The sequence below is a fragment of the Euprymna scolopes genome, chromosome 21 (assembly GCF_053919585.1).
Source record: "Euprymna scolopes isolate OS-2025 chromosome 21, ASM5391958v1, whole genome shotgun sequence".
Lineage (NCBI taxonomy): Eukaryota > Metazoa > Mollusca > Cephalopoda > Sepiida > Sepiolidae > Euprymna > Euprymna scolopes.
The window spans coordinates 114,426,505-114,450,054 of NC_136502.1; the positions used below are offsets into that span (position 1 = coordinate 114,426,505).

Here is a 23,550-nt window from a genome sequence, read left to right on the forward strand (position 1 = left end):
TGGCCCGCTCTTAGACTTGAACCTTCAATATCCAGAAGAGTAACTTTTGCGACTGGATTTTACTAAGTGTTGTGAGGTACAAATCACCCCTATTTGAAAACTAAGTGGAATCAACCAGTCCTATGAATATCACTGGTCATCAAAGACTAGATGGAGACATTCATACCATGTTTAACAACAAGCTACGAATACGTTCCTCTCATACCACTTCAGTGACTACTGTACTCTTTATGATTAAAACATATTATAGTTATACACTTTACACTACTTGTGGTTTCTTTCATTTGTGACCCCTATCACGGGTTTACAACACTAAGTACTTTATCCACGACGCCATGGTTTCTACTTGCGATGACTAACTTATTTAATTATTTTGTATAGTTTTTTTGTTTGTTTGTTTGTTTTTCATTAAATTATGGTTTTTTAAATAAGAAATAAGTTGTTTGGGGATAATTCTGAAATCCATTTCATTGTCTATAATTTAAAGCTTTAAACTAATAGATTACTAGTTTTTCTATCTCATTAGGCAACGGCTATTTTGATTGGTTCAGAACTGATTTGAACAGAAAAAGTATAAAAATCAGCCGATTCTATTGTCTTTATTTGTAACCAATCAAAATCCAACCAATCAGTGTTCGATTTGTTGAATACAAACAATGAAGACAAAGTTTCCTATATAATATTCATATTTTCGACCTTTTTTTTACATATTGTTTAATGTTTGCGAACATTTGCCTCAATTTTAGCTGAAAATTACGCCAACCGCATTTCCATCGACATCTATCTAAATCGTTATTTAAGTCAAATTCTTGAGTATTTCAGATTCTCGTATTTTATTTGCTAGAATTAACTAAATCGAGGGAGATTTAATTTTCTATTAGTTTCGGTACACCCGAAAAGAAATCTAGTCAACTATAGTCCGACTTCATTTTAGGGATTTAAGAATAAATATTAAATTCCAATGACATTAAACTTGTAATGTTATTGTTTTTTTTTAATTTCTTCCAATCAAAAATGGTTTATTTTCTATTGTTTCAGAAAAAATAAAAAATCATTGTTTTTGTGAATAAAATCGATAGTTAATAAAAAATCTTTTTTCCAATTAATTTTCAAAAAATTCTAGAAATTAGTTATCTCCCTTACTTTGACATTCTTAAGTACAAAAGAGCTCAATCCCCCCCCCCAGGAGATCGCTTCAGAATGCATTCAACTTTGCAGTCAAAATGCGGAAAATGTACATCACTCTACGTGGAAAAAGCCTAATGTATTACAAAAAGTAACCGTCATGAAAAATATTGAAGTCAAAAAATAAAAAGAATTAAAAAGTCACAGAATAAAATCAAACTTAGAAAAATAGTTCCAACCAAAATTCAAACATAAAAAAATATACATCGTAAAAACTAAGTCACAAAATAAAAGTAAAAAGTCACAATATAAAATGAAAAATAAATAAAATCGCAAGCTTACAAAAATCAAAAGGGCATAAAATTAAAATGAAAAGTCATAAAATATTCACAAAATATGTCACAAAATAAAAAGTCACAATATAAAAATAATATATAACAAAGTAAAATCACAAGCTGACAAAATGAAATAGTAAAAAACTTCTATAGAAGAAAATAATCGCAAAATTAAAATAAAAAGTCACAAAATAAAAATAAAAAGTCACAAAATAAAAATAAAAAGTCACAAAATTAAAATAAAAAGTCACAAAATAAATATAAAAAGTAACAAAATAAATATAAAAAGTAACAAAATTAAAATAAGTCACAAAATAAAATCACAAGCTCAGAAAAATCAGCAGTCAAAAATTAAAATAAAAAGTTATAAAAAAATTTGAAAAACATGACAAAATGCAAAAAAGTCACAAAATTAAAATTAATTTATAAGCATAAAAGTCTCAATATAAAACTAAATAGTAACATAATTAAATTTCAAGCTGACAAAATCAAAAGGTCAAAAATGGAAACGAAAGTACAAGAAAGTACAAATACAAGAAAGTAAAAAGTCACAAAATAAAAGATCACACAATAAAAAGTCACAATATCAAAATGCAAAATAAAAAATAAAAGCGTACAAAAATCAAAAAGTCAAAAATTAAAATGAAAAGTCATAGAAAAAATAAAGTCACAAAAATAAAAGGTCACAAAAAATAAAGTCACAAAAATAAAAGTTACAAAATCAATGAATAGTGATTCGAAGACAAAAATACATATAATATAGTTTGATAATAAAATAAATTCCATTCGTATGTGAAAAGTTGGAATTTTCAACATGTCTATTCTCTCCAATCCATACTGAATTTTTTACAACAAAAATGAAATAAAATTGTAATCAACTATTTAAGGTATTAAAACTGATTATTTGGGAAAATAATTTATCACATTTAAAATGGTACAAAAAAACTGATTATTTGGGAAAATAATCTATCACATTTAAAATGGTACAAAAAAAACTGATTATTTGGGAAAATAATTTATCACATTTAAAATGGTACAAAAAAAACTGATTATTTGGGAAAATAATCTATCACATTTAAAATGGTACAGAAAGGAACATCATCTAAGATGTTATTTTCTTACCTTGGGAGGTCACTCATCACTTATCAAAGCTCACTAATTATTTATTCACATTAGATTTGAAGATGACCATGTTATAGTTAGACGGGAAGACGACACACGCTATTGCGTTTCACAGACGGACAGTTCAAGGAAAAAAGTTTTTAATTTATGCCTATCGTAATAAAAACATTCGCTATCAGATTATTGGATATCAGTTAAATTGAAAAAATAAAAATACGAAAATAGGGTTCAATCATGAAATAATGGCACAGGTTAAGAATAGCTGTTTTTAAGGGCGCAAATGAACCTTAATACTTGACTTGTAAATTTTAATTTTACGTCAGAAATTACTTTATATTGACCAAGATCCCTTCCGATTTTTCCCCATTAGATCAGTTTCAATACCGTAAACAGTCGATTAGAATTTTATTTCAGAACCAAAAAATTCAGTATTAATTCGACAGAATAACCATGTTAAAAATTCAAACAAATTTCTTACATATGATTGAAATCTTTTTTTAGTGTCAAACTATCAGGTTGACACGAAAGTTCTTGCGATTGTAAACTTTTAAATATCATGGCTCAAACGGTAAACTATTGATCGAAATAAGCAGCATCAGAATCCAGACTTTTGCCACCGCAAAGCAAGTATATTTATTTACTGTAAAAATCTTGTGGTTTGGTTGCGATTAAGTCGCTGAAGGCGTTTTTTGGTATCGCTTAAGTTTTTGGAGAAAGTTGTCGAGATGCTTGAAAAAATGGTAGTCGGTAGTTGAGAGGTCTCGAGTATATGGTGGATAAGGCAGGGTTTCGTAGTTCAACTTCTGCAAGGTCGGTTTAGCAACATGCGGGCGAGCAATGTCGCGGAAAAGAATTGGGCCATTTCTGTTGACTAATGCTGCGTGTTGTTGTCGAAGTTTCTGATGCATTTCATCCATTTATTGACAGTATTTCTCTGTCGTAATGGTTTCACCTGCATTAAAGACAGTAATGGATTAGACCAATCGCAGACCACCAAACAGTCAGCATAACTATCTTTTGGTGCAACTCTGGTTTCAAGAAGAACCGTGGAGCTTCGTTGGCGCCCAACCACTGAGCTGGTCGTCGGCGGTTTTCGTAAAGAACCCACTTTTCATCAGAACGGTCGAGAAACGGGTTGTTACTGTTTCGTAAAAGAAGGGAAGATGACACTTCATAACAGCGTTTCTTTTGATTATCGTTCTATTCGCGAGGCACCTATTTAATAAGTTTTTTGTCTTCATAATCTCTCTCAAATGGTTAAAAATCGTCGTATACGTTACGTCTAATTCAGAAATTAAGTTTCGAACAGTTGAGCGCGGATTGGCTTCGGCTAAGGCTCTTAATTGAGCGTCGTCAACATCCGATAACCAACCACTACGTTCATCATTTTCAAGACTCATCGCCGCCACTAAATTTCTTAAACCACCATTGTGCTGTGCGTTTAGTAGTGGTTCCTGGGCCAAATGCTTCGTTGATATCGCAAACTGTTTCAGTATTTTTCAGTCTAGTTTTTAATTGAAATAAGAAAATTATACGAATTTGCTTTTACCCATATTGTATTCAACCTTCTGAAAAGAAGACATAATTGTTTTAAAATGATTGTTATTTAAACAATTAGATAGAGTGAGAAACGCATTTGAAAATGATATATAAAGTAAAGGTATTATAACGAAAACTTATTTGAAAATACATCATTTGAAATCAAAATAAAAATTCCGCAAGAATTTTCTCATTAACGTCATATATTATATGTATTTTTTGTTTTAAAAACATTAATCATTATGATTTTTATGTAATAATACGTTCTTTTAGTATACTGTTGATGTCACGTCTTTTAAGTTAGTAGTTATTATTACACATTATGTTTCGACCGCGCCGCTGTTTTATTTAAATAAAAAACACTGAAGAACAATCAATTTTATTCTAATTTTGTACCAAAAACAAACCAAAATAGCCGCGACTTTGTTGTAAAATTGAATTAGATTCCGTTTGAAAAATAGGAATATTTGATATTCTGTTATTACTGTTTGTATTGCCCACGTGTTTGCGTTTCCTTTCAAACAGGCGGTCGCCATTTTGTGTGTACAGTGTTTTCTGAAGTACACACAAGGTCGGAATATGAAAAGAAAAGTAAAATGTTTGATATTTTTCACCGGCGAACCTGACGTGATGTGAACACGAAACCGTCCATTGTAAATATAAATACTACTCTAGACACCTCTTGTCTCCCCACCCCCAAAAAGAAAAAAAATAGAAAACAACAAAAGACCAAAAAGAAGCTAAACTTTGGTTTAAGTTCTGAAAACATGGCCATGGCGTTAAGCAACCCGATAAATAAAGAGTGAGAGACGTCTTAGTTAATGTTCACATCGTTTTTCTTTTAATGCTCACCAGTGCACCACAAAAAAAGAGAATGAATAATCAATTTGTGTTAGCATCGGTAAATTTCCCAATGGGATTGATAAAACCAAAAAGATATCAGATGAGAAAATTGATCTTTATCTGTTTTTTTTTCCCCTTCTATTGATTTAGGAATGGTCATTAATGGACGTTTCTCCATAATCATAAAAAAAGCATCTCGCTTTTAAAATAGTTTAGTTGATAGCGTAAGTACTCGAATAAACATAAAGTTTTAAATTCTATGCACACTTCTATAATAAGCAAGTATTATTATTATTATTATTATTATTATTATTATTGTTGTTGTTGTTGTTGTTGTTATTATTATTGTTATTGTTATTATTATTATTGTCGTTGTTATTCTTGTTATTGTTGTTATTATTATTATTGTTATTATTGTTGTTGTTATTGTTATTATCATTATTATTGTTGTGATTATTATTATTGTTGTTGTTATTGTTATTATTATTGTTGTTGTGATTATTATTATTGTTGTTGTTATTGTTATTATTATTGTTGTTGTGATTATTATTATTGTTGTTGCTATTGTTATTATTATTATTGTTATTATTATTGTTGTTGTGATTATTATTACTGTTGTTATTATTATTATTATTATTGTTATTATTATTGTTGTTGTGATTATCATTATTGTTATTATTATTATTATTATTGTTATTATTATTGTTGTTGTGATTGTTATTATTATTGTTGTTGTGATTATTATTATTGTTGTTGTTATTATTATTATTGTTATTATTATTGTTGTTGTGATTATTAATATTGTTGTTGTTATTGTTATTATTATTATTGTTGTTGTGATTATTATTGTTGTTGTTGTTATTGTTATTATTATTATTGTTGTTGTGATTATTATTATTGTTATTGTTGTTATTATTATTATTGTTGTTGTTATTGTTATTATTGTTGTAATTGTTATTATTGTTGTTGTAATTATTTTTATTATTATTGCTGTTATTATTGTTATTATTATTGTTGTTGTTATCATTGTTGTTATTGTTATTATTATTGTTGTTGTTATTGTTATTATTATGATTATTGTTGTTATTATTATTATTGTTATTATTATTATTATTATTGTTGTTATTATTACTATTGGTTTTATTATTATTATTATTGTTATTATTTCATATCAGCGTAACGGCTGTCCGCCATCTTTGCGTGTGTGTTTGTGCGTAATAAATATTTGGATTATATATCATTTTTATTGGAATCATTTGAAATAAGTAATTTATTTATGTATTTAATAATTGGGGATACAGTTACGAGGTGCAGCATTCCTATCAAGTCGCGGTTAATCCCCTGAAAAAGGACAAAGGATGAATTCGCCGAAATGTAGTGAAATAACAACTATAAAGATGAGGAAAACAGTCCGCAAATAATAAATAAATAGTTGCGTATTTAGACGTTTAAGTTTAACATATTTAATCTAAGAATGTTAAGTTTCTGAAACTATAACTTGTAAAATTACTAATCTAATTTGGCCCATTCATCGTAGAATAATGTGGAGATAAATGAAATATATTATTTAAATCAAGTGAAGGAAAAATATAAAACACGTTGGAGTTCCCAAGTAATATATATATATACATATATATATATATATATATATATATATATATATATATATATATATATGTATATTACAATAAAAAAATGCGAGCATGAAAGTAATATGGTTAGGCAAAGCATGAAAAAGAAAAGGAAAAGATTATCTAGTAAAAAATATAATAAATTTATAACTTAAAATATTGCAGCATTAAGAATTGATTATATAATGTTAAATTGAATTTAAAAAATTCTTAATGCTTCAATTTTTTAAGTTATAAATTTATTATATTTTTTACTAGAATATCTTTTCCTTTTCTTTTCCATGTTAAAGCTTAATCATATTACTTTTCATGCTCGCATTTTTCTATTGTAATCCATGATTTTTCTAGGCTTCCAGTAAATTCATTTGTTCTTTCTTTAATTTCAGTCTTATTTTTGGACCCCATAAACATAACATACACATATGTAAAGCAATGTACGGTACTCGTCTGCTTTCATTCTCTCTGTTTCATTTGTTACTTCTCTTTTCGTTTGTACTAAAAACTATATACCAGCTCTGTCCTGCATTGAGCACTCTTTAATAATCATGCGATTTTCATTGGATTTACATCTAAGAAACCAATCGATACAGCCGATATATATAATTACATCATTTAATCACATAAATTAATATACGAAAATATGATTTTATGCATAAATTTTCAGTATTTACTTAAACAGTGCTCAATCCGTAGGTAGAGTTAGGTAGAAGTTATGAATATATATATATATGGCAATTAAACTACACAGAATATTCCGCGTTTCATTCTCGTGTGAATTCGCATAAACCTGACGAATTCTCACGAGAATGAAACACGGAATATTCTGTGTAGCTTAATTGCCATATATTTTCATAACTTACTATATATATATATATATATATATATATATATATATATATTCAGTTATAAAAATATATATGGCAATTATATATATATATATATATATATATATATATATATAGTAAGTTATGAAAATATATATGGCAATTAAGCTACACATAATATTCCGCGTTTCATTCTCGTAAGAATTCGCCAGTCTTATCTTTTATAACTTACTACCTAGCTCTACCTATGCATTGAGCACTGTTGAAGTAAATACTGAAAATTTACGCATAAATTTATATTTTCATATATTAATTTAAGTGATTAAATGAAGTAGTCATATATATATATATATATATATATATATATATATATATATATAACGCATACAAATTCTACTGATATTTCCATTCTAAACGACAGCTTGCACGCACATGCGGCTGTATGCCAATCACAAACACATAATTCTATCATAACTTATACCGTTAAGTGCAAAGGCATCCATTACTGCAGTGGTTCCCAAACTTTTTTGATATGGCGACACACTATTGATTTTATTTAATGACATCACTTATCGAAATAACCGTGCTATTCACACAAATCGTGTGGAAGAAAACTGTTGTCTTTGTCAAGTTAAATTCAGGACCGCGAGAGGAACTACCGAACCTCGTTTCATAATTTTTTTTTTAAGTTCAAATAAAAAACTATATATTTTTTAAATGCAAACAACTTAAAAAAAATACTTTTGTCCATTCCTTTGTTAAAAAAATATACTGAGCTCGTTGAGATAGAGATGACATATCAACTTTTTAATATGTCATTTCAAGCCAAAACAACAGTACTTACTTGTCAGGCCGAAAATAGTAACATATGAAAAAATTACGAAAATTCATCGAGTAGAAAGTTATTCATAGTTAAAGGTAACTTTTACAGAAAATTGGGGAAAATTGCATTTTTCGTGAATGTTTTAAAGTATACAGTGTTTATTTCACACACAGGGACATAACTCGGAAAGCATATTTTAGATTATATCGTAATGGCATCCAACTTGTGTAGCCTATAGCGATAGACTTTTTTCTTTTTTTTTTTATTAAAAACACAATTGCAGCTATACTACTCCATGAATTTTTATAATTTTTTTATATTACAATTTTCAACATAAAAAGTAATATTGTTTTGGCTTAAAATGGCGTATTTGTTTCTAAAAATTCCATCTTTCGCTTCTCTCTTTCAACTGAATTATTCAACTCTGTTGCCTATTCCTGATACTTTGAAAAATTTATGATATTCCAAAGAATCGTCCCATCACTAATATGAACCATAAAAAAAATATACAAATTAATATACGCGAAACGTTTTAGAGTCTATAAATTCGGTCATTCTGAATTGAGCGATGTCATCAGGATTAAGAAATTGAATGTCTTTATTAAAAAAATGAAATTGAATGGCTTCTAGCTCTTTTCTCTTCGCGGTCAACCAGTAATAATTCAGCGGCACATTAGTGTGCCGCAGCACAGAGGTTGGGAACCACTGCAATAATGAAAATTGATATTGGAGGCATTTTGGTACATACCTGGCTGCTGTCTGTTTTTCCCCGTATCACCGTCGCTCCATCCGTCCTCCGTGTCTGACGACACGAAATTGACGTGACAGCCTTTTGCCATCACCGACCGTCGTGCCCGTTCGTCGTTCCCTATTTCCTGCGAACAATAGAAGACGCATATAAACCATGAAACCAAAAGAGAACCACAAGACTACAAGATTCGGTGAGCTCGATAGGAGTTTGCTGTGCAAGGTGAACAAAACGAAAACAAAAATTAAAAAAAAAACTTTTTCACTTTAAAAGGGACAGATAGTTTGCCTGAAGCATTCTTGGTAAACAAATATATAAACATACAAGAAGGTTGTTAGCAATGTAGAAAAATTTTGTATAGAAGTGATGCAACGTATGGACAAAAATAAATGAACGAAGGTCAGGTGTATTCTATAAATCTTTGTATTTATTTTTATAAATCAATAACATATATAAATCGATAACATATATAAATCGATAACATATATAAATCGATAACATATATAAATCAATAGATATAGACTCCCCATCGCCGAAATGTTGCATCCCTGTGCATGTTTTACAAGTATTTTAGTGGAATATGCCCCGAAGAACTCAAAGCACTTGTACCCATCCGACGTAAATACTCCTGACTAACGTGACAAGCAGCAAAATCTCACCCCTAAATTGTAGAGACTCCTTAGATGCCGGAAAGCCTTCTACTCTTAATAGTTTCATCTCTCGAATTGCTAGACTTTGGAATTCCCTCTCGGGTTCCTGCTTCTCTGGTTGTACTGACATGTAAAGTTCAAATGTGTTGTGAACAAACATCTCGCTGTTCAGTTTCCTAAATAATGCCCCAAATAGTTGGACCTTTTTTTCCAAGTGGCATTTGTTTGGGTAAAAAAATAAACAGTAAAAAAGCTGTAAAAAGTGTAACTGGAATGATACACGCCTTTGATAATTGCGAGAATAACATCTCTTTTTCAAAAGAGAAACCAAACCAAAAGAATGTCGTAAAAAAGGAAAATACGAAGCTTTATAAGATTAGCAAGCCCTTCGTTTGTCTATTTTTGTACCTATCACTTTATTTCAATACAATTTCTACATTCCTAACACCCTTCTTATACAGTTTCGCATTTGTTTCTCGATCTATACCAATAAAGTTTTAAAACAAATCAAAGTCTGTCTGTGTATTTTTCGCACTAACGTAACTTTGAGAATTACACATTAAATTTTTTTACTAGTAAATATATTGGAAAAAAATTAAAAAATATAAAATAAAACGAAATTAAAAACATATTTGAAATATATATATATATATATATATATATATATATATATATATATATATATACTAAAAAATCCACCAGCATGTATTTCGATTTTTTATCTACTTTCTAAATATAATTTCGTAAAAATCAATCCGAACTTTACAGAGATGACGGTTGAGAAGGTCTTTTTAGTGATAAATTTAAAAAACAATACACTAACATGCGGTTCACTGCTGGGTGTAGGTTGAAACAGACTGTCATTCATTCCCAGGTAACGCCGAACGTTTTTGCTAGTTCAAAGCAACATTTTCTCTTTTGTTCTTGTTTATTTTCTTTTGCTTTATTTGGTGGGTCTCATATCGAAAAATAAAATTGTATGTGTAAACGTTTTGTCAATTTGTAATATGTGCTAAATCACGGCCAAAATGAAGCAAACAATCACACATATTAATATATGCAAATTTAACGTGGTATATTACTTATAAAATTGACCAAACTTGTATGCAGAGTCTCGCAAAGTAGATAAAATTTTAACACAAAATTTTTAGGTGAAAACAAAAGTTATTTATTATATTCGTCTTTAAGTCGCCGACACGTATTTACAACACTGTACAATATGTTCTTTTTTCTCTTCCTGTACCGATTAAATAGTAGTTCTTTGTTTTTAGCTACAATCAGCTGTTGTGTGGCAGTAATTCTCTCTAGAGCCCACAGGTCAGCCGGCTCGCTTTCAAGGGAGTAATAGTAGAAGATACGCGCTTGTCAAGCGTACCTTCCAAATCGTCACTTGTTTTCTTTTATTTTTCTTCTCTTCATTTTCTTTCGATCTTGTTGCATATATACATATCCATTTCATTCCATGACGTTATGGCTTAAATACTGACGCGACATTAACTCGGCACGTAAGTCGTCAATATGCGTACATGTCAAGAGTTAGTCATTTAATGACAGGGTCAGCAGCTACGTTACACACACATACAATACAGTATTATAGATATTTTATAAAGAGAACATAATTTATGCCTCAAAAGTTTCTCGGTTGTTTAATTACAAGAAGTCTAACGGTTATGATTAGGTTAGGGTCAGGTTGAGAGTTGTGGCGTAACTCTAACCAAGCAGAATCCTAAACCGAAACCCATGGTTTATGCACTGTATTAGTACGTAATTTATGAATAGTAGATACAGAGTTATCTTCTCTTGTTAAACACTTACAAAAATGGCGTCCTTAATTCTTACCATTCGAAAATTTGAAGATATTTGGATGAAAACAAAATACCAATTGTTTTTATTCAAAGTTGAAATACTAATTGTTTATAACACTAACCAGGCCTCCCAGCGTTGCTCGGTCGTAAAGTACGCTTAAATATGATAGTTTAATTCCTGCAGATTTTGTATTTATTATTATAGAGCCAATTCTTTACTGATTAGTATGTTTTGTTCAATATAGTGTAGCGATTTCAAAAGTTACAAAAATATTACTTCGTTGCCATCAACTAGAATCAAAACCAAAACATTCAGCCCTTTAGTGTTTTTCGCTATCATACGACCTCAGGCCACATGGATATGAAAAATTAAAAAAATTAACATATTTAACCGTATAAATGTATACTTGCGCATGCGTAGATGTACACATTAAGTCGACTGAAGCTTGCCACGTTATAATTTTTTTTAATTTGGACTCCTTTGCAGACATTTGTTTTTTTACCGAATAACAACACAATCAAATTTATTCAACAGGTTCGTACTCTCTATGCATCAAGATTCAAGTCGGTAGACCTACAATGGACAGAGTAGTTTGATAGAGACCGCACCTTAGATAGACAAACATACAATATCACTTTTATAATAGATGCAACATCGGATTTTTTTAAATACTAATGAGTCATAATTTATCTCGGCTATTTAGAAATAATGGTGAATAAGATGATTAATTGCTAATTAAACGATGAAGAATGTTATAAAAGAATGTAAAATTATTAATAGGACGAACTAAGTTGAACGATATAAAGTGATGTCTAGTCATAATAGGAAATAGTAGCCGCTGTATAGTCATTGGGTGGTACAATGAATAAGGTAGCTCTCAAGCTCTCAACAATGTTGTGCCTTGCGCCTGACTTGTCCTATACTCACGGGGAGATAAGCAGAGTTACGAGTGCAGATATCTCGAAATATTAGCGCCAAAATCAGCTTGGCTAAGATTGGCAGTTGTTTATAAAACTCAACCAAGTCAAAGATATCAAATGACATAGAGACGAAAAAGGTTAAACTTGTTTACTGACACCACGATTTGAAACAAAAATTAGTCTCTCTGTTTTAGTGTATCTCTTTCCCCCTCTCTCTCTCTCTCTCTCTCTCTCTCTCTCTCTCTCAAAGAGAGAAGAATTATATTGAAGTGAATGCAGTTGAAACTTGAACTCCGTTCACAGCGGAGTAAAATGTTGAGATCCGATCGCCATTGACGACGAACGCGTCGGGTCGAGTTAAAAATGCCCCTTTCAATTGTTAGAATAAATAAAATTCTATTTTTTATAAGAACATGTCTTTGTTAGCTACTTCATACAACATTAAATTTCAACACAGCGGTTCCTGCCAACAACGCCAATAAAACGCTGCCCGTAATGGCACCAAAAAGACCCGGAGGCAAGGTCTACATCAGATATAGTCGAAGTCAAATCAACCCTATTGAACTTTTGACATAACGAATGTTTACATTGTCTGTGTGCATATTGTTTTCCCCTACGGAGCTGGTTGACGAACCAGAACGTAACAACAGTTCCAGAAACGTATCCACTACAATAACATAACTGTCCCCGATTAACGATCGTATTATAATTGTTTACGCAATCACTTTGCTTTTAAACTGTTATTTTTATGCAAACAACTTAAGTGTCGACAATAGAGTCATAATCTAACAATACATTTAACTATTATTTGTTAAAAACAAAAAAGTGTTACTTTTGATCACCAAAAATCAAAGAATTATATATTTTAAATGAAACTTTCAACATTCAATAAATTATATATTTTACAATACGCAAATTCCCATTCACTCCGACAGTAAATCGGTTATTAAAAAAAATAAGAAAAAGTATTAGTCAATGAAAACGCTTGAAATATGATTTACTACTGATGAAGATTGAAAGATATATTTTATAAAATTGTTCTTAATGTCCATAAATGGTACGACACTGGTTTAGTTTCTCTTCGGGTTTTTTTTTATTTATTACTAAACAACAAAAGATCAAATCTTGACGTATAAAAATCGATTGCAAAAATAATTTTTATTTTTGATAACAAGAGTCAATATTTATCATAACGAAATAGAATTAAATGTTACGTTGTATGAATAAAAAATATTTACGCCAAGTAAAGAATGACTCTATTTAATATATGAGAAGACGATAAGAAAGTCTATAAGTTTTCAATTTTTACGTCATAAATTTTAAATGAGTGGAAGATTGTCGCAATTTAAGTTGAATTCATAATGCAGCTATACAAAAACTTATAAAGTGACTATATAATTTTGTTCGACAATATTTCATGTAAGGTGACTAAAAATAAAATGAGGATAGCAAAGCGCTACTCAAACAATCTTTCCTACTTCCGGTTTGGGGTTCAGAGGTACATAGCAGCAGGGGAGACAAGACAAGAAGCCGACATGTTGGGCGTTGTTTTATTGTGGTTAATAGCGGGCATAAGAAGCAGAGAAAATGGCAATAGTGAAGAACCAGTTGCGTTTATATACATTGTACATTGTACAGTATGGCTCTCCCGTCCAGCCATACGGGACAGCGAATATTTTATGAGATTGGGTAAAAAAAAGTCCAAGAAATATAAACTGGATACTTTTCTCGTTGTATAATGAACACTACTGGACTGGACATGCTTATGAAAGAAAGAACAAAAAAAAATGGAATTATTTGAAATTATGTTTAATTTGTTACATAGAATCAAGTATCAATTTGTAAGCTGCGTTACGGTTTAGGTTTAACTTTGAAAATCTGACCGACTTTTCTTTTTTTATTATTACCAGTTGCTAAACAATGAAAGCTAATTCGTATTGGTTGTGTCAGGATCTAATTTGTCACACGCCATGATATCCGGAATGTTTGAGCATTCCGGATATTCAGAACATTTACTTTACAATCAATACAAACATAACGATTTGTTTTTTTTATAGGAATTCAAAAATATTATTGCGAAACAGTTTGAGCAAATAAATTTATAAGCGCATAACTGAACAACTTTGTAATTTGAGGCGTTATCGTTCTTTATTTTCTATTTAAATTTCAGCGATTAAGTCGCTACATTTATATTAATGCTAAGAAGATTAATCGCTACATTTATATTAATGCTAAGAAGATTAATCGCTACCAGGAATCGGAAAAATCGGAATTTTTGGAAGTATCGGAATCGGAAAATGTTTAGCCTATTCACCGATGCCAACAACGATTCTTTTTATTGTTTCATTTTTTACTTTTCTTTTTAAATTAATTTTCCATTACTGGTACTAATGATAAAATTTTAATAATTGTTATTTGAACTACAAGTAAAACTAAAATATATAGATTCAGACTATCCACAATTGTATTTTTATGCAAATGTATGTACACATTATACAGGCATTTACGATAATCCCCACCAGAACGGAAAAGTAAACAACTCTAAAGTAAAATATTTAATGATTTAGAAAGAATCCCACTTTTCCCAATGGTTTACTTCTACTTGTGCAGCTGCCATTGCTCAAAGGCAGCATACATACTGCAGATTTATCCGACATAAGTCCAGTCCAAACCGACAAAAGTTTACAGAAGCTAGAAGTAATTGTAAGAAAGAAATAGCGACAGTTAAAAGAGAATATTCCAAAATCGCCAGAAAATGCATCGAAGTGCAGAAATTAAGAACTTGTTATTTCTGGAAAATCTACAACAGTGTAGTAAATAATAGGCAATCAACAATTCCCACACTATCCAACAATCATAAGGTTGTTTGCATGGCAACCGAGAAGGCTAACATGCTTGCCAGTCGGTTTTCTTCAAACTCTATATTGGACCCAGCAAACAGCTCCCTACCTAATTTTCCTGTGCGGACTGACACCACACTAGACGATCTGAAAATCACCCCTTCTCAGGTGTAGGATATCATAAAACATTTAGTCACCTCAAAAGCATGTGGACCCGATCTCATTCCGGCTGTACTTGAAAAAGAAAAAATGCTCCGCTGAATTTGCTCCAGCCCTCTCTAAACTTTACAACAAACGCCTTAACGAATCTTGCTTTCCTGACTGCTAGAAAACTACTTTTGTGGTACTAGTTTACAACAATTCTGGCGAAAGAACTGAGCCATTAAATTATCGCCCCGTTAGCCTTCTTTCCCTCTTTGCTAAAATATTTAAGTCCATAATTAATCAAGCTCTAGTCCATCAGCTTACAGGGGAAGGAGGACCGTAGCCATATATCTAAGGCTTTTGATAGGGTATGGCACGGCGTTCTTCTAATGAAAATCAGATCATACAGTATCACTGGACGAATACCTAACATAATTAAATCCTTCTTAAATAAGAGAAGAATCCAGGTTTTCCTCGACGGTCACACATCTAAAGAGTGTGATATAAATGTGGGTGTGAGTCAGGGGTCTATCCTTGGACCTTTATTATTCCTAATATTCATAAAATACCTCCTCGATAAAATTGTCTCTGAGATGGGTATATTTGCTGATGACACCACGCTCTATAACAGACATGAGGGGGGAAACAAATAAACACACATTCAAAGCAATGGCAGAAACACTAGAGGAATGCCTCCAGTGTGTAGTGAAATGGACACAAAAATGGATGGTCACATTCAATGCCGCCAAAACTAAGCTTGTTTCCTTCAATAATTACAAGAAACCTTCTCAACCACCAATAGCTATGGCTAAAGATACATTACCTGAAAGTAATTCTTTCAAACTCCTCGGTTTAACGTTCACATGAAACATGAGTTGGGACAGATTCATCGAGAGCATTGCCAAGACTGCTAGAAAGTTACTTACGCCTGAAAGTATACTGTACCTGTATAAGGTCACCATTCGTCCATATATGGAGTATATATGAAAAGTCTTTATTAATGTTTGTGCCTATTTCCATTCTATGGAGGCCTGGCGCGAACGCAGACCCCCACAATTTTATTATACCATCCCTATTTAAGTTAAAACATACTTATCAAAGTATTATTATGTGCATCTATATCAAAAACACTCGTAAACTTTTTTTTTATTTTTTATTTTTTTATTTTTTTATTTCCATATTTTGTGGACCAGGCACGAACGCAGACCCCACAATTTTAATGGACCACTGTTCTGCCAGATCAAACGTACCCATTCCTGTGCATCGATACATCTTCTATCATTATATGTAATCAGTTTTTTTAAAATAGTCAACCATATAGGAGCCTATTCGTGACCAGCCACACACACACACACACACAGGCATTCAGCTTTATATATATATATATATATATATATATATATATATATATGTATATATATATCTATTATATATGTGTATATATATATGTGTGTGTGTGTATGTGTCCATGTATATATGTGCGTGTGTGTATATATGTACATATATATGTATATATATATGTATGTGTGTGTATGTGTATATATATGTTTGTGTGTATGTAAATGTATATATATATATATATATATATATGTGTGTGTGTGTGTGTGTGTGTGTGTGTGTGTGTGTGTAATTCTTGGTTCGTTCGAAATCACTAAACTTGAAATCTACAAGTGGGTTTTTTGTTATATTTTGCAATAATGATTGCATCTAACCCAACTGTGTTTGTAAATATTAAAAAGTAAAAAATAATATCACATTAAAAAAAAACAACTTTTTCGTTTATTTTCGGTTCCGATTTCACCCGAGGCGATAAAACAGAAATACGTCTGGTTTCTCACCTCAGTGAAATCGGAACCGAAACTAAACGAAAACAAAAAAAATTTTATGTGGTATCGACTCAGCTCAAATCGGAACCGAAAATAAATGAAAAAAAGTTTTTTTTAATGTGTTAACATTTTTTACTTTTTAATATTTAAAAACACAGTTGGGTTAGATACTCCGGTTTATATTGAATCCCCGGAACTAAAATTTGACAGGCACCTTTTGATGTGTCACCGTTTCAGGAGAGCTCCCATCAAGAGGACAAAAAACAAAAACAAAACTCTGGCGCAAATTTTGAGCTGACTCTTTTACTCTTTTTCTGCCGGATTCTCACGGATTATACACCAAAGACACTACAAGAGAGTAGATAATTCTCCCAAATGAAAAAAAATAAAACAAATCTCCTTATCTCTCCGCTACACATTCTACAAGAAGTGCCTACGCAAAGATAAACATTTTATTTCTCTTTTCTCTTCGAATTTCACACACACACAAAAAAACATTTACTCAGTCAAGAAGGATTTCTTCGTTTCCAATGGACACTAAAAAAAACTTATGAGTGTAACACAAAAAAAAACATTCCTTTTTATGCCAAGTCTGAATATTTATTTTTACAAAAATTATTTTAAGGGAGCTGTCCATCATTTAGTCTGGCGATTCGGCAATTTGTTTACATACTTGCAAAAAAAAAATACACAAAACAGTTTGTTTCACTTTTTCTAAACTATAAAAAAAGGTACTCATGCAGAGAGTGATCCGTGCTGAAATAATAACTTTATTATTTAAAAAGCCATTCTTAACATGGGGAAGGGAGGGGGTTTTGTACCTATTCTATATTTTAACCTTACAATTGAATAAAAAGAACATATCATAAAACTTTAATTAAACGTGGAAATACGATTTAAAAAATAGCGCGGATCACTCTCTGCATTAGCACCAAAAAAATAACCTCCCCATGTTAAAAACGGCTTGCGGATTAAACAGCCCCCAAACCTCGAAAATTGGGTAATCTCCAAAAATACCGTTAGGGCTTACAACATGGCCGCCAGAAGAGTCACGTGATCCGGTTGATCCAAAACATGAATCGTGCAAATGGAAAACGCAGCCTTGAAGGCAAACTTTGACAAACAATCACAATTTGTTTGTATTTAATTTTTTGTTATTTAATTTTTTGTTGATATAATGTTATAAAAATAGGCAAACTTTGAGAAACAATCTTAGGTTGTTTTTAGTTAAAACAGTGTTTATAAAAAGTATTTTATTCAGAACAAACAAGTGGTCGACTAGGTGTATCAGAATTTTAGGCGGAATTTTTGACACCCCCAACAAAAAACTGCGAATAAAATATATAAAACTCGTAATTTCTGTTTTTAAAGTGGGTTGTCAATTTTCTTTATGAAATATACTTCCAAAATAAACTATTACAGTCGTTTAAAACATAATAGAAGTATTATTTTTTATGTTTACAAAATGTCTACGCACGTTCGTAGACATTGTTTCTCAGCAAAAAATTAAATGACCGTTCTAAATAAATTATTTATTATTATGATATTGAAAAACTGTTTTTGTACTTAATTATTATGCTTGTTTGTCAAAGTTTGCTTTAAATTTGCGTTTTCCGGTTTCGTAATACAGCGATTCATGTTTTGGATCAACCGGATCACGTGACTCTTCTGGCGGCCATGTTGTAAGCCCTAACGGTATTTTTGGAGATTACCGAAAATTGTTCTTAACATGTGGATGTTTGGGGGGGGGGAGGGGTATTTCGAGAGCCACTTTTAACGAATTTGCTATTATTTATTGCAACAATAGCTTACAATTTATTTGACAAAAAAAAAAATTCAAATACAAATCAACAACGGTAGGTTTTTGGGTTTTTTGTGTTTGTTTTTTTTCTATTGATGTTTTGTTTCTACATTTACAATTTTACTTTGCAATTTATTTCGCATAGCTTTGTTAGCATTTGGTAAATATTCAGATACGTTACAACAGAACAGCGACCACTCTAAATATAAGAATATAACATGAAAATGTTTGGTGCTTATGTTTTTGCAAACCGCATTAAAAACTACGTAAGACAAATGGGTGACCAAATGTCGAAATAATGATGTTTTTTTTCATAATCTGGTTAATTAGTGTCCAATCAATAATAATCCAGTGAAAAATTAAAAAAAATCTATCAGTATAGAAATTACGCAGGGGGTGATGGTTGTACAACTTCGCCCTTTTTTGTTTATTAAATTGTTGAATGAAAGTGCAGATAACCCGGTCGGTTTCCATTGTGTGGAGACTCTAGCTCCCGAAAAAAAGGTACTCTAGATATTAACAAAAATAAAAATTTGCCTTTGTCTCGAAGGATTTCTCCTGTGCTGATCGAGGAAAAAAACGGTGAAGTGTAGTTCACCCTCTGTTTCTCTCTCCCCTCTTTCTCTTCCTCTTAATATCTCTCTCCATTCATCTCTCTCTCTTTCTCTCTCTCAATCTATCACCCTCTCCATGTCTCTTTGAGCACCTTTCTTTCTCTAACACCCCCTTCTCTCCCCTCCTTTCCTCTGTCTCGCCCCCTCTCTGTTTCTAACTCTTCCCTCTCAATCCCTCTATCTCTATTTCTCTCTCACTTTCTCTTTTCTATCTATATATCTTCCTCTCTATCTGTTCATCTCTAATCCCTCATCCTATTTTAGTCTCCTAAATTAATTACAGTGAATAAGGCATTGTCAAAACATGGATAAATCCTATTTTAGTCACCTAATTACTGAGATTAGAAGTTATCTGGAAATGACTGCTACCTTGAACATCACCAGGAGTAACTGGTAAAACATTTCTATTTCAATTTATTTTGGCAGCCATTCGGTAACAAAATGGCATAGCCTTAGCTCTTGCTGCAAGCAGAATACCTGCGACCTTGCTACCGAGTAAAACTACTTATTCTACATTAAAACTACTATTAAACATTCAATTTTTCAAAAATCTCATGTTCAACATCTCCAAAACATCCATGGGGAAAAATATTACAAAAATGTAAACTTATTGTTTTCGATGAATGCACAGTGGCATGCAAAAAATCTCTTGAAGCTCTTGGTCGGTCCTTGCAAGCTTAGCATGGTAATGTCAGACAATTTGGGAATGCAGTATTATTGCTTGCACGAGATTTCATACAAATGTTACCTGCAATTCCTCAATCAACGCCAGCATATGAAATAAATGCTTACCTCAAATATTCTACTTTTAGGTATTATGTGAAGACATTAAACTTAACTCAAAATATGCGTGTCCAGTTGCAGACTGTTCGATCCGCACATAAATATTTTTTTTAATGAGAAATTGGATACGTAAAGTGCTGGCTAATCCGAGTAAGGGCGAAATTCTTTGACTCTTAGCTTCTGTAATTTTATAACATCAAAAGCAGAGTTGGTTAAAAAGGGTTTTCCAGATATTCAACTTATACGAATTCCACTTGGGTGAGTGAATCAGCTATTCTTGGAGCTAAATACAATGATGCTCATAAACGCTATTATCCAACGTAAAATTCCAAGTGAGGTAGTCACATACAAATCCACCGGCACAGTTGTGGAAGCAGATAAAGTGGTTAATTATCCAACAGCTAGATTTGCCAGGGAAACCACCGCATGTACTGCAACTGAAATTGGCGTACTAATTATCATGTTGTGAAATATAAACTAATCCAAGCTTTGCAATGGCACATGGCTTGGAGTAAAAAAATTAACACACAATATCATAGAAAGAACAATCTTAACATAAGCTTTCACGGGTGAATATATCTTCATTCCACGCATTCTTATGATTCCAACAGATACACCATTACACTTTGTGAAATTGCACTTTCCAATTTCATTGTCGTTTGCAATAACCATCAACAAAGCTCAGGAAACAATTTTTACAATTATATGGCTTACAGCGTCGGATATATACTCGAGTCAAAACAATGAAAAGAATATGATGCTGTCCTAGCCCTAGTGATAACATTAAAACAGGTGTGTGCGTCCTGATAACATGAAATCCTATAAATGACACCCAAACAATGAATTAAAATTTTTTTTTAGATATACATCCGGATTTACGCCGATTAAAAATATTAACATTGTAGGTGTTTGTCGTGTATTTTTTAATTTTAGCTGGACATACAAAGAAATTTGCTTTTTCTGTAACAGATTGGTACACACCCGTTTTAAAGATAACTCGACGTACACGCGAGCCGTTGTCTTAAAACCCATGTTATTATTTATTCAACTTCAATTTCATTCGAGAATTCATAAACATCATGACTTTTAAAACATTCTTTTGACATAAGTAGAAATAATAAGTTTTATTTCTATTTTCATGCGTGTGGATGAGAAAGTTTTTTTTATCATTCTCAACTCGCATTTAGGTAAAAATGCACTTTCGTATAAATAACTGAATTCATTCAAAAAATATCGCTAAACAAAAACAAATAACATCTACAAAAAAAAAAAAAAAAAAACGCGATACATTCAGTCGTGCGAGATAGCCTAGTGGTAGGGGGTTACACTTCTTACCATGGGGTCTCAATTTCGAATCGAGTTAGATTCAGCCACTCTGATGAGTAGTAGACGACAAAACACGTGTCAGTGAAAAATTATATATTAAAAATAATATATTATTTTTAATATATATATATATATATATATATATATATTAAAAATCAGGTAGTGATTTCCGTGTTAAAAACGCTGATTGAATCTGAATTTCAAATTAAAATACGTATGAAATACGTTTGAAAGCCGAATTCCACGCAATATTATGAAAAAACAAACAAACAAAAACAAGTATTTCTTTGTTTAAAGTTAATATATTTCGGAGTCGTATTCCTTCGTCAGAATTTTATATTTTTTCCTTTTTTTAATAAGTCGTTTTACTTCTATTTTCATGCATCAGGATAAGAAAAAAATTTTTTATCATTCCCAACTCGCATTTTAGGCAAAAATGCACTTTCATATATATATATATATATATATAATTGAATTGATTCAAAAAGTATCGCAAAAAATAAATAAATAAAAGTAACATCTACATAAAAAAAACGCGATACATTTGGTCGTGCGAGATAGCCTAGTGGGTTTTTTAATTGAAATACGTATGAAATACGTATGAAATACGTTTGAAAGCCGAATTCAACGCAATATTATGCCCCCCCCCAAAAAAACAAGTATTTCTTTGTTTAAAATTAATATATTTCGTAGTTATATTCCTTCATCAGAATTTTATATTTTTTTTTCCTCACCATGATGTTAAAGTTGAAGAAAAAAAATACCCTGACTCAATTTCCATAATGAGACTTTTCTTTTTCCTTTTCTCTATAGACATTCGTGTGTTTTTGTCTTTTACTTCCCAGTTTGAGATGTTTTCTTTTTTCTTATTTAATTTCATCATGAATATGCATATTTTTGCGAACAATGGCAAAGCTTATTTTTTGTTCGCTCATTTTTTACAGAGAGTATACACTTGTAATTTAATAAATACTAGCGTAGGCTGGGGGGTGCGCCCGATTTTGCACGGTCGAGAAATTCGCTCAAATATGATATTTTAAGTTGTCCAAAATATCGTGTATATTATTGCAGAGACGTATGGGTGCCATCAGCTAGAATCGAAACCGAAATCAAAGCTGGTGACGTTACCACATGTATCAACGTGACACACATATGAACTGATTAAAAATAAACTAAGATGAATGTACAAAATGTATAAGGATATTTTTTAATTTTGACCACTTTCTGACCCCTTAAAAACTATTTTAACCGACTAAGGACCCATAAAAGAACGGTCCATAAAAAAGAGTTTGAAAATATTGAGACAGACAGACAGTCAGACAGACAGTCAGACAGACAGAGTGATTTTTATAAAAAAATATTTAGCAATATCTTTAAAAAAGTGTAAATTATAAAAGTTCGCTCTGTTGGAGTAGTTTCCTAATTCGCATTGTTCCTATTTACTTTGCCTCCCCACGTCAGAACACGTACTACACTTTTATCTTGACCCGAAAGCCAAGTTGCTTCCTAATTCGTATTGCTATTAGTATTGTCAGGATTAAACATAAATATATTCTCTGTTCAATTGATACTTATTTAGTAACCTCTCCTCCCTCGAATATTCTTCTGGGGCAGGGGGCAGGCGTATGATTAGTATTGAACGGAAATAAGACATATCGAGAAAAAAAAAATAGCTGAATAGAAATATATAAACGAGTCAGTTTATTTCTGGAATGCAAATATATATATATATATATATATATATATATATATATATATATATATATATATATATATTGGAAAAGAAATACATTTCTTCTGTTTCTTTTGCTTCTTTTTCCTTCTTTTAATTGGCTGATGAACAATGGTTT

At 31.2% G+C, this 23,550-nt stretch overlaps 1 protein-coding gene across 3 annotated transcripts in view; it reads right to left on the reverse strand.

Annotated features, from left to right (window-relative positions):
* LOC145242662 (protocadherin-17-like) overlaps window positions 1-23,550 on the reverse strand; it is a 397,110-nt gene that overhangs the window by 241,905 nt on the left and 131,655 nt on the right. The window contains exon 3 of one of the 3 annotated variants that reach the window (XM_080105792.1): window positions 8,991-9,117. The exons of the other annotated variants lie outside the window; for them this stretch is intronic. Within the exon in view, the coding sequence (XP_079961918.1) occupies window positions 8,991-9,117 (127 nt within the window). The remainder of the gene's footprint in view (window positions 1-8,990; window positions 9,118-23,550) is intronic. 3 annotated transcript variants of the gene reach the window in all.